At 37.8% G+C, this 12823-nt stretch overlaps 1 protein-coding gene across 1 annotated transcript in view; it reads right to left on the reverse strand.

The window, feature by feature from the left end:
- The window catches only part of TOMM70 (translocase of outer mitochondrial membrane 70), a 766277-nt gene that overhangs the window by 711386 nt on the left and 42068 nt on the right, over nt 1-12823 (reverse strand). Inside the window, exon 2 of the mRNA XM_044071328.1 lies at nt 4834-5007. Within this exon, the coding sequence (XP_043927263.1) occupies nt 4834-5007 (174 nt within the window). The remainder of the gene's footprint in view (nt 1-4833; nt 5008-12823) is intronic.

Below are 12823 nucleotides of genomic sequence, written 5' to 3' on the forward strand. Positions count from 1 at the left end.
GTGGATAAAGACAGCTTCAGCAAGAAATAGGTGCCCAGGCTAGGTACCAAGGTACGTGCGGTCCAAGCAATGCTCTGAGAGAGCATCGGCTCCACCTGAGCTGATGCAGCAAGGGTGGTCAGTGCAGACAGGGGAAAAACTGCTGTCGGAGCAGAGACAGTATGCACTGGAGTGGACATCGGTACCGAGATCTCTGGGATCTGGGTAGAGGCCGGAGGAGAATAAACAGGAGAAGATGTAGTAAAAGATTCCAAGCTAAGAAGGATGGAAGGTCTAGCTGGAATGGGCAATCACCTAGCTGCCAGAAGCTGGTCTACAAACCACACTAGATCTAATTCAGAAAAAATCCTACTGGATCTAAAGGCAGCTTTTGAAGGAGAATAACGTCTTTCTAGAAAGGGGGCCAAGCCTTGGCCCCAAAAAAGGTTCATAAGTTAGAGAGCATCTTGTCCTTGGCAGATATTCGAGTTTCTGAGCCAATGGAGCCAAAGAAACTGTCAGCACCGTGACCAGGGATGGTGCTGAGGCAGGTACAGTCATAGGAGCCAATGTCGAACCAAGGACTGCACCAAAATCAGTGGTGCTGAGGTTGGAACCAAAATAGGGGTGAATATCATGGACGGCACCGAGGGAGAAGATACAGAGCCTAGTGCCGAAGAGGTCTGCAACGAGGGTGCCGGCGAAGCATGGAGCCGACTTGGTTCCATAACTGACGGAGCTGCAGGAACAGAGTGACTCCGTTTTTCCTTGTGTTTTTTGGTCTTTGGAGGGGGTGGGACCTCCGACCCAGATAGAGCCTCCGAAAAAGGTGTCTTGACTAAACCTTTTAAAATAAGCTTATTTTTACGTTATGCTAGTGCATTATTACTAAAACTAACTTACTGACACAAATGTCACAGTCAGGTTTAATATGATCCATGCCCAAACAGTAGACACAACGAGCATGTGTATCTGAGTTAGGCATCTTACGCCCACACTTGTCACACTGTTTAAACCCCAACTTAGCTTTGTCTGACACAGTAAGGAAACAAGACTATCCTATAAAAAAAAAAAAAAAATAAGGGAGAGAAAAAGGTGAGAGAATACCAACAATGGTATTTAAAAAAAAAAAAACACAAGAGGTAAGGAAGGGCCTGTCAAAGGCAGGACAGAGGGACAGTACCAATAATGGTAGAAATTAAATTACCAAAGTAAAGGGTAGGGAATAGGATTAGGTTATAGGTGACAGTGAGAAAAGGATAAATTGACTAAAAAATTTTGAAGAGAAACTATCTTAAAAATGACAATTTTCTACTTAGTTTTGACATAGACGTCTGATTAGTGTGGCAAACAAGATCTGGAGTAACTAGGAGAGGGGCATTATGGGTAGGCCCTAGCTGAGAGTTTTTGGATGACGCGAGCTTGGAAACAGCCGTATCAGTTCCGAGTAAGGAACCAAAGTCTTAATAGTAATTAATGAACAAAATTTACATCAGATCTATACTTTTATTACCATTACTGTGAAAAAGGCATTCCTCTTCTACTTGAACTAAAATTTCTGAACAGATTCTTTGCTACACACTCACTGCAGCCCAAAAACATTTCTAATTCTGTCAGAATTCATAGCTCAGTATCAAGCAAAGAAATACATACAAAAAAAAATTCATACACCCATCCACACAGATACAGTGGAAATAAGGGTCTATATTATATGCTCAAAGTTTTAAAACTTTGAGGCTCATATGATCGACACCACATGAGCGAAGTGTAAAACATCGAACATATAATAAAAATAAACCAAAATAAAAAAAAACCTACCTGACTGCTCTGAGCAGCTGCGCCACCTCACCCCCCCGCTACTTAAATATACCAACTCAGAGATCGCACTAGAGTGAAGTAAAGGGAAATATTCCCTACGGTGATCTCCACTGAAACCTTTGTTTCTTCAAAAGTTCGAGCTTCTGATAAAGACCCAGAAATAAAGTGTACACACCCCTGTTAAAATGCCAGGTTTTTGTGATATAAAAAATGAGACCACAATAAATAATTTAAAAAATTTTCCCACCTTTAATGTTACCTATAACCTGTACAATTCAATTGAAAAACAAACAAATCTGTTACTGGAAACACAAAAAAAGTGTATAATAAACTGGATGCATAAGTATGCACACCCTTAAACTAATACTTTGTTGAAGCACCTTTTGATTTAATTACAGCAGTCAGTCTTCTTGGGTAGGAGTCTATCAACATGGCACATCTTAACCTGGCAATATTTGCCCACTCTTTCTTGCAAAAGTGCTCCAAATCTGTCAGATTGTGAGGGCATCTCTTGTGCACAGCCTTCTTGAGGTCAACCCACAGATTTTCTATTGGATTTAGTTCTGAGCTCCGTCTGGGCCATTCCAGAACTTAATTTTCTTCTGGTGAAGCCATTCTTTTGTTGATTTGGATGTATGCTTAGGGTCACTGTTGCGTTGAAAGGTGAAATTCCTCATCTTCAGCTTTCTAGCAGATGCCCGAAGGTTTTGGGCCAAAAGTGATTGGTATTTGGAACGGTTTAAAATTCCCTCCATCTTGACTAAAGCCCCAGTTCCAGCTGAAGAAAAGCGACCCCAAAGCAGGATACTGCCCTCACCATGTGGATGGTGTTCTGCATGGTAACGCAAAGTGTTTCTGCGCTAAACTTGCCTTTTATAATTGTGGCCAAAAAGTTCAACCTCGGTCTCATTAGACTGCAACACATTTTCCCCACATGCTTTTGGGAGAATTGATGTATTGTTTTGCAAACTTTAGCCAAGTCTTGATGTTTTTGTGTGTAAGAAAAGGCTTCCATCTTGCAACCCTACCCAGACATATAGAGGATATGGAAGATTGTTGTCACATGAAGGACATAACCAGTACTTGCCAGAAATTCCTGCAGCACCTTCAGTGTTGCTGTAGGTCTCGTGGCAGCCTCCTTGACCAGTTTTCATCTTGCCTTTTCATCAATTCTGGAGGGACATTCAAGTTCTTGGAACGTCACTGTTGTCCTATATTTTCTCCACTTTTTGGTGACTGTCTACGCTGTGTTCCATGGTATATACAAAGCTGTGGAAATTTTTTTGTACCCTTTTCCTGATGGATACCTTTCAACAATGAGATCCCTTTGCTTTCAACAATGAGATCCCTTTGCTGCTTTGTAAGCTCTCAACGAACCATGGCTTTTGCTGTAGCAGGCAACTGAGTAAAGGTCAGGAAAATCCTACTAGGACAGTTGAACTTTATTTGGGGTTAATCAGTCTCTTTAATTGATGTCAGGTGTGTACCCAAGAAGACTGAATCCTGTAATTAAAGCAAAAGGTGCTTCAACAAAGTATTAGTTTAAGGGTGTGCACACTTATGCAACCAGCTTATTGTACTTTTTTTTAATTTTTTATATTTTTTCCCCTAAAAGATTTGTTTGTTTTTCAATTGAATTGTATAGGTTACAGGTCACATTAAAGGTGGGAAAAGTTTTGAAATGATTTTTTGTGGTCTCATTTTTGATATCTCAAAAACCTGGCATTTTAACAGGTGTATGTACACTTTTTATATCCACTGTATAAACATATACACTTATACATACATATAAAATACACACGCACGGGTCTAATTCGACCCATGGAAATTCCAGTTTGTCGAAACTGAAATAAGTGTTCCCAGTTCAGAGAAAGTGCGTTTAAATGAAACGCACCTCTCTTGAAACTGTTCACCAAGTAGTTTTGATAGATCGCGATACAGTAAGGATAAGGGAATATTCCCTTTTCCTCACTGTAGTGCAATCTCAGAGTTAGTATACATAAGTACACAGCCCCACATGGGGGGGGGGGTGCAGGGGAGCTTGCCCCCTGCATAAATGCATTTGTTTATTTATTTTGTGTGTGTGTGTGTGTGTGTGTGTGTGTGTTTTGTTTTTGGTGTATTGATTTTCGCAAAAGTGCATTTTAATTTAAATTTATTTACTTATTTAAGTTTGATAACCAGGGAAGCCCACTGGGCCAAGAAGAGTCCATTTTCAGTAGAGGTCCAGGGAGAAGAGCTCCACAATCATTGCCAGTTACATTTCACATGTTACAAAAGGACGTAATTCATACAGCTAATTAAACATTTACAGATAAGTTCCATGACATTTGCAATTGGCATCCTCCCCGCAGTCGAGTGATGTTTAAAGACATGCAGGTAGGTGCGTATGTGTGGATGGGTGTGCCTTCTTTGAAGGCTGGGCATCGGACTGGCAACTCGGCACCATAAAAATCCACTGCCAGTCATTAGCAGACCGGAGTTCTGCTGTGGTGACCCCTAACCGGGAAAAGCTGAAAGACTTTTTCTTGTCACAATGTTACAAAATGAAAAGACAAAATTCAATACAGAAATTTCAACATTTACGTAAAGTGAATATTTTTGTTATATAAATGCACTTTCTCATAACTGGGACTGCATATTTCAGTTTTAATGGGTCGAAGCAGACCCATATATTTATGCTATATATATATATATATATATATATATATATATATATATATATATATACACACACACACACACACACACACACACACACACACACGCAAATACACGTGCGTACAGAGATAGTGGAATGCTATCATTCAATATCTAAGCATTCTCTTCCCCTTAAAACTGCAAAAGAAACTGCTCATGTTGCATTAGATCACTTGGAGCAGTAAGCCATTTTAAAAAATGCGCTGCTCAGATTAAACTATCACAGCACTCTAAGAAATAAGAGAATCACTCTTGGCCTAGTCTCTTTCTTTTATGCCATGTTTTGTACATCTTTAAAATTACACCTTAAATTAGCTTACTGATTTTACAACATACCAACTGTTCATACGCAGCAGCCCTGTTCTGGTAGAATGTGGAAAGGTCAGTTTTTTGGTTGGGAGGGCACAGATTTATAGCTTCAGTATAACACTGGATAGCTTGTTCATATTTTCCAGCCTTGAAGTACTTGTTTCCTTTGTTTTTTGCAGACTGAGCTCGGTCTTGTGGGCTCTAGAAAAAAATACATACATATAGATTACTTATTAACAACGTGGAGTAAATTCATTAATACCATTATCTTTAGACAATAACAGCTACCTACCAATAGGATATAATGCTGAAATTACTCACTAGAAAAAAAGAAAAAAAAAGTACATTTCTAAATCTTTTCATCTACATTCATTGATCTGTTAGTCACAAAATAAAACTACAACTACTCAATATAGCATCTAAGCTTTTAAATCAAACTTGCTTTTCGACCTACTCTTTTTCCAGAGGTTTCAAATTAATGACTGTAACATGGTGAGTTGACATTTTATTTTTTGTAGTGATACGAATGCACTTCCTGCAGACACTCTTACAAAGTGTAAAGAATCTTGCTTCACCAAATACTACCACAACATTTAGCAATCTGCTTTGGTATACTCTTTATAAGTCTTGGTGAAACATCCACTGCCCCAAAAAGGATTTAAAGGCCATATGTTCCATAAATATAATGGAATGTAAATGCTGTTTTATTCTATGGAAACTTTCCTAGGTGTCTGGCAAAAGATACCACTTCGGTGGAATCCAGTATGTTTTTTTTAAACACTTCATCAGTACAGTGCTTAGAAAAAAAATATACACAGAATTGTCACCACACTCCAGTGTTAACTACAGTTCTGAAAAGAGAAATAATCAAATGTAAAGTATCACAGTTATGCTCTTTTTTTTCATCTTGCCTAACAATTAAAACAAAAATATAAAATCATAGATCTGTTAATATGGTTAAGCAGCCTAAGGATGGTCTTTACCACACTATGCATTTAAGCAATAACAGACGAGTGTGGGTATATTACGGATTTACCCACTGTTAGGGTGGTTTGATCATTAGGATGAAGACCAAGTGATTAAACAAAGACACCCAAGGGTAACACCCACACCCATGAGATGGTTATTGCTATTACACAATGATATTATTTAAGAAAGAAACTGATTACTTTTCTTAAATAATGCCTTTGTACAATGGCGCCATTGTTTTCCTTCACGTCATTTTCTCATTCTGCATTTGCTAATGTGCTGCACATGCATATGGGACTTGCATTCCTATGCTTGCACAGGAAATCAGTGCTGTTGAAAACAAGCAATAGAAAAGGAAGATCTTTGTTGCCTGTTTTGTTTTCTAAACTATAAAATTCCGACAGTTTAGAGGTACAAGAGAGAGGACAGAAATGTAATGAAAATTATTTAAGTTTAAGTTTTGCAGAAATACCTGCTTTTCCTTGTATTTGCTCCGCCCTCTGCATCGCTTAACCTCTTAGCTCAAGAAATATGGAGAAAGCCTTAAATAATGGAGGAACAAAGGCTCCAAAACAGGGACCAATTGTAAACATTGCTCTTATAGAAAGAAGACTTGCGTTATTGTGCATTGTCTGATGGATCATTGGTAACTTTGTTACTCAGTGATTTTGTCAGAAAACCTCATATTTCATGAGGAACAGACCAAAAACAGGAGGTGAAACTCTGGACAGTTGAGACTTTATGCCTCCGAAACACACACTAATAGAAACAAGTCTGGTACTTCAATGACTAGACTTTATCCTATTGGTATAGGATCAATTTACAACAGGCACTCTGGTTCAGTTGACCAATCAGTGTTCAATTTTTGGAATACTAATGAGCTATCATTGTATAATTAAGAAATAATCCATTGACTGTGTGTGGTTTTATCAGGATTTACCCACTGATGGTTAGGTTTAATAAAACAAAGTCAAACGCGGGTAAATCCTGACATACCCACAAACATTATACAATGACATTGTTTACTACTGTCTTTGTATAAAAGGTGCTGTAGTGTTCCTATGCATTCTTCCCTGTTTGCTGATGTATTGCGCATGCATATGGGACTGGTGTCCCCACATTTGCACAGTATACTAGTGCAGTGCAGAAGTAACAAAGAAAAGTGAATCTCCGTCCCCCCCCCAGCCAACATACTCAATGCAAATGATCTGGACAAAGCCCAACATAATAGAACAAAAGTCCAAAAACAGGGACAGATTTTCAATATTGCTCTTATAAACTTAGATGTTGCTGGAATAAGAAGTTGTATTAACGTGCAATTTCGGAAAGATATGAAGCATGACCCTGAAACTTCTGTCATTATTTAATGACTTCAATCCCCAGAGGATTGCCAGAAAAAATACTATTTTGTTGAGGAAAAAACAGGAGGCAAAAATCTGGACAATCTGTACAGTTAGGAGGTATGACTGCTGAGATTTTAGGAGGGACAGCACAGAAACAAAAGGAAAATCACATACACTTTCTTTAGTTTTACAAAAGAAAGTGCAAAAAGTACCAGATTTTTCTTGTATTTTGCTCCTTCCTCCAAGCACATACCAACAGAAAGCCATCAATGGTACTTCAGCAAATGGGCTTTTTTTCTATTGGTATATGCATGATTTAAAACAGGCACACTGGCTGGGCTGCCCAATCAGCATGCTCGTTTTTGAATTGTAATCAGCCATTATTGTATATGTCTGCATACAATACATCACATACTTGTGACTACATGGAATTTAGCACCACAGCCAGATTTAAAAAATTCAGTTGTTCAAAAAATGTATTCATTTTTTTGAAGCTTTCCTCCCTGGCATCTGTTGAAAAGGGGTCTGTCTCAGCTCAGTTTTCCTGTAAATAATCAATCAATGATTAAATGAATGATGAATATGTGTGTGTTTGTGTGTGTACATTTATATATTACATACACACGTAAAAAATATGTGCAATTAATTACTTCATTTCCTGTGACCAATACAATTTTAAAGAACATAATAGGTATATTACAGAAATTAAACAATTTCAAGATTCAAAATTAATTTATTTATTCTTATTTACTAATATGTCTTTGTTGACTGGGAAAAGTCAGACTGGGCAAAACTCATTTTCAGTGGAGGCACAGGGAGATGAAGCTCCTCATTTAAATTAAACATGATGTACATTTATAACTGCAGTGTAAAAGCATCTATGCATGAGCTTATTTACAAAATGTTTAGATGTTTTTTAACATTTATTACATGAACATAAAATTTTGCAATAAAAAAAGACGAGAAGTCTAATGGATTGAATACAGCAGTAATACACAGTAACAATTTATGGATTTTTAGCACGATGCCTGCAGGGAAAAGATCACAATGAAGTGTTTTTAAGTTAGTATTAATTTACAGTCAGTCAAGTAGAATGTACATCAAAAAACGAGGAGAGATACAAAAGGAGAATCTATGGAAAGGAGCATGAGGAAGAATTTTAGTTAGTGGTGGGGTGAGAGAGATGGAGAAAAAGTACTAGTTTAGGAAATAAGTGCAGTATGAGGAGGAGCAATAAAATACATTGGAAAGCAAAGTGGTTGTAAGAGCTGAGTAAAGCTAACCAAGTAGCTAAGATACTGGATGCTGCAATTTCACTGAATAGCCAACTCAGGCTGAAAGAAAGACTATTTGAAGTTACAGTACCTAGGTACATTTAAGGTTGGGTGCAACGGGGATACTCCTTGAGCTGGAAGTGTTGCAACTTGAGTGGAAAAGAACACAATGTTTTGGGCAAGTCCAACTTTTTAATAGAAGTGATGTTTTAGTCAACTGGGGTCTTTGCAAAAGGGTAATCAATAAAAATGATGTACAAGGGAGGGTTCTGATCACTGAAGGTAAACTTGCTGAAATCACATTTTATTGAGTTCGCACCTGTTCGTCAGAAATGGTGCAACAAAACAGTTAAGTTTTCTAACATGTGTGTGTGTGTGTGTGTGTGTGTGTGTGTGTGTGTGTGCACACTAGAAAGGAGGAGCAATGCTAGATGGGGGGGTGGTACTCTGAATGATCTGCAGGAGACATACTCAAAACGGATATTGTACCCCTGATATGTAGGGTCAAAGCCCCCAAAAAGGAGCATACCAAGCTCATTCTCATAAAAAAACAAACAAACAAAAAAAAAGTCTTGTTCTAGTTTCATTTGGGCAATGTAACTTGAGACTTCCTCCCTCCACAAACACAAGGCATTTCACTTTGTTACTCCTCTAGACAGATACTAGCTTCGGTGACCACTTTTATCTGCTCCTAAACACAAGAACCGCCACAACCACCCTGTAACACTCTACTCAGAAATGCAGCTGAAAGAGAATGTAGTTAGTGCCCTCTATATTTCTGATCCATGGACATGGTTTAACAGTCCTGCAACAAACCCATCCACAAAATAAGAGGTGAAACTGCTAGGCTTTCCAATCAAATGGTTTCATTATACACAAATTCTGAGAAGCACACAATATACAGCTGAAACTATTGGGAATGTATGTAGCCCACTTCATTTCCTATATGGACATTGCATGAATAGCATAATAAAAGTATACTGCACAATGAAAAGAAGATCAGCTACAAAAATAAGACTATAAAGTCACATGAGTCTTGGCAGTTTCCTTTTCTGCTTGCGACTGTTGTGGGTGAGGGGACTTCATTTTTGTTTAATAACAGTGACACTACTTGTAAACTGCGCCTAAGTAATGCTTCCTGGCCTCTTTTTTCATGTATTTCTAGTCATACTATGTGCAATAATTGCCTCTCTACCCATCATCTGATCAAAATTACGAGTGCTGTTTCATAGACATGCACAATTTTTCAAAACGATTTCATGAATCTGAAGAATTATCCAAACTGGAAGCAATTTTGATATACGTGTTTGTTCACAGCAATATGAAACAAGGTAAAATGCAAAGACTTGGATATGGTGATACTTAGGTATATACACAGAAAAAGAAAAGGAACCATGTATTATATGTGAAGATGAGCTGGAGGAAACATTACTACCAATGGTTTTGCTCATGTAAGTGGCAACACAAAACGTTTGCTGTAAGTTGCAAACTAGCTGTAGAATGAAAAACAAAATACAAACAAACAAACTTACACTACACAATTTGTGAAGTAACTTCTCAAAACTTTGTTACATTGCAAGCTAGGGCACAGGAATATCAAGAAATACAGAAAACTAAGGAGAATGCCACCATGTAAAAGTGGCTACTTATCAGCTTGATTTGAGACACCATTCAGAAATACTGTCAAAACAAAACAAATACGCACTACAAAAGCATGGCAACTGAAGCTCAACTGAGCATATAAACAGTATGGCAGAACATGTGGTAAGGCTACAGAAGTTAGATAAAATGTCGCAAACAGTTTAAAGAGTAAGACAAGTTTGTATGCTAACTAGAATGTAGTTCTTGCAGAGAAAATGTGTGCATCACAAATGAACAGCATGGGAGAGAAGATACAGAGAAATATCTTTAAAAATGGGAGAGAATGACAGGAGGCTGGAAAGTTGAAATGAAGAAATAACTGGATGAAAAATGGGTAGTAAACTTTTCTTTAAATATATAGTGTTAAACAGGGCATGCCTTAAGTAAACCACACAACAGACTGAAAGACTCCATGCCCCCTAGATGTGCAGCACATCTGGGGCTACTCAACACTCCTCTTACTTCCCGCCCCCTTTTCTAAAAAAGTGTGTCTTACTCTTTAGTTTTTTTTCCTTGCAGTTATTCACTCAATATACTCCAAGCATGACTGCACTAAAACTACGGAGGAAACAACTGCATTAGTATCTGAGGGTAACAAGGCCCACAGAAGCTATGGAGTTCTAGGTGCATTTTATTATTTTTTAGACAACCTCTTTCATTTATTTATTTATTTATTTGCAGTTGGTTTACCAGGATAACCCATTGGGCCTAAAAGAACTCGTATTCAATGGAGTCCTGGGGAGAAAAGCTCCAAAAAACAGACATACAGACTAGGTACATACAACTGAAAAAGCTCTTAAAGCAAACGGACAGACAAGGTACAAACAATAGATAGCTAAGATACGTATACAAATGTAAAAGAGAATACAGTCATTGATTTTGCATTTTAGGTACATTCAATAATGCAATCTTATAGAAACGAAGTAAAATAAATGTGAGGTGTGTTAGGGCTTTAAAGAGGTAGAATTGTTTTGTTGTATAGTGTAGTTAGTTATGAAGGGAGTAATAAGTTATGTAGGCTTTGTTGAATAGCATATGAATGAATGGAGGATGAAGAGTTCCATATTTTTATGATGGATGGGAACAAGAGCATTCCCATTGGGACTTAAGATGTGTGTGAAGGGATTTTTTGAACATATAAAGATTAGAGATGGTACGAATGGATGGTGGGAGTGAGTTCCAAAGACGAGCTAGGTTAAAGGATAGTAGGTTTTTGCCAGGGGGACGTGTTGGTTTCATCCAGTGAATGCCTTAAAAAAAAAAAAAAAAATGAATCAAAGAAAAAAATATTCATCTAATTTTTTAATTTTGTCTTTTCCTGCAACCTTTCAGCAAATCCTAAATGACCAAGAGTGCACTGTAACAACTAAAGCAGAGAAAACTGTATTATGCCAGGGGTTTCAGGGTTGCCAAGGCATGAGGTTTATAAATACTTCGAGATGTATTTTAGAGGTTTTTGTTTAATCTTTTTATCTGATGATGGCCTGGACTAAAACCATGTTTAAGGAAAGAAATTCAGTCTTACTCTTCAAATTTGCTTTTTCCTGCATCCTTTCAACACACACTGACCAAGATTACCCTGTAATAAATGTACTCCCCACGGTCGAGTGGCCTCCGAAAGACATGCGTGAATGGGAGTGCCTTCGCTGAAGATTGGGCACTGGGCTGGCAACTCGGCACCATAAAAAATCTACTGCCAATCATTAGCAGACCAGAGTTCCGCTGTGGCAACTCCTAACCGGGAAAAGCCGAAAAGACAAACAAGATGGGGGAATCTATGGGCTGCTAGGCAACCATCTATGGGCTGCTAGGCAACCAGAAGCCATGGGGTTATGGTTAGTGACCCTCCATGCACCCCCTGAAGTTTGTGAGAAAAATTAAAGAAATAATGACCCTTGCCCACAGCCAATACAAGATGCAACAACATCTGAGGTTTGCGAGGAACGTTAGAAAAAAATGAAAATAAATTGCACAGTCTCCTCTCCCAAACCACACAAAGTGCAGTGACCTTCTGTGTACACCTATCAGTAGGGATGATTTTAGATTAGGTGGAGTTCAGGACAGAGGCAATTACTAAACCCTTGTCAAAATCCACTTGTGCAGCCTTGGTGTGAAATGCATTTCTCTTATTTTTTTAAAAGACAACTGTTAAACTGAGCAAGTCACAACAGGGTTAGTAACTTTCACCAAAGCAACTCACATCAAGAAATTACAGCCACTTCTATTTTCAATTCAGACCTCTGATTATTGTAGCAGTTTAGTTCCATGTTTAGCCCAGATGGATGTAAAGTATTAAAATGCAGTATATAACATACTTCTTTATAGTGCAAAATATTTAAGTTGTCTTTTTTTATTTCCTGTGAAGGCTGAAGTGGTTTGCTAAACAGTAATTGTGCCACCTATATTTTTTTTATTTAAATTATGTCTACGTATCAGGTGTCCAATTAAGTAGCAAATCTTAACTTCTCACAAATGCACACTAGTCCTACGGAGACAGTCAGTAATAGTTTAAACTGAGCAAATGACAAAAGGAACATTTACTTTCATTCAGCCAACCCCAACCCAATTAGCATAAAACTTGTAAACCAAATAGCACAGAAATGTTCCCACTTCAAGTAGGGATGTTAAATACAGCTCAAACACATCTTCAAAAAGACTGACAAAAATGATGGTAAAATATAAGCACAAAGAGGAAGTGCAAAATCTGTAGACTGTAAGTATTGCAAAAGTTCTACTACACAAGGGCATTTATTTTTCCTTCAGAAAAAGAAAATTCAAGACCAGCAGTAT

The sequence above is a fragment of the Protopterus annectens genome, chromosome 5.part0 (assembly GCF_019279795.1).
Source record: "Protopterus annectens isolate FY-2018-M chromosome 5.part0, PAN1.0, whole genome shotgun sequence".
NCBI lineage: Eukaryota > Metazoa > Chordata > Ceratodontiformes > Protopteridae > Protopterus > Protopterus annectens.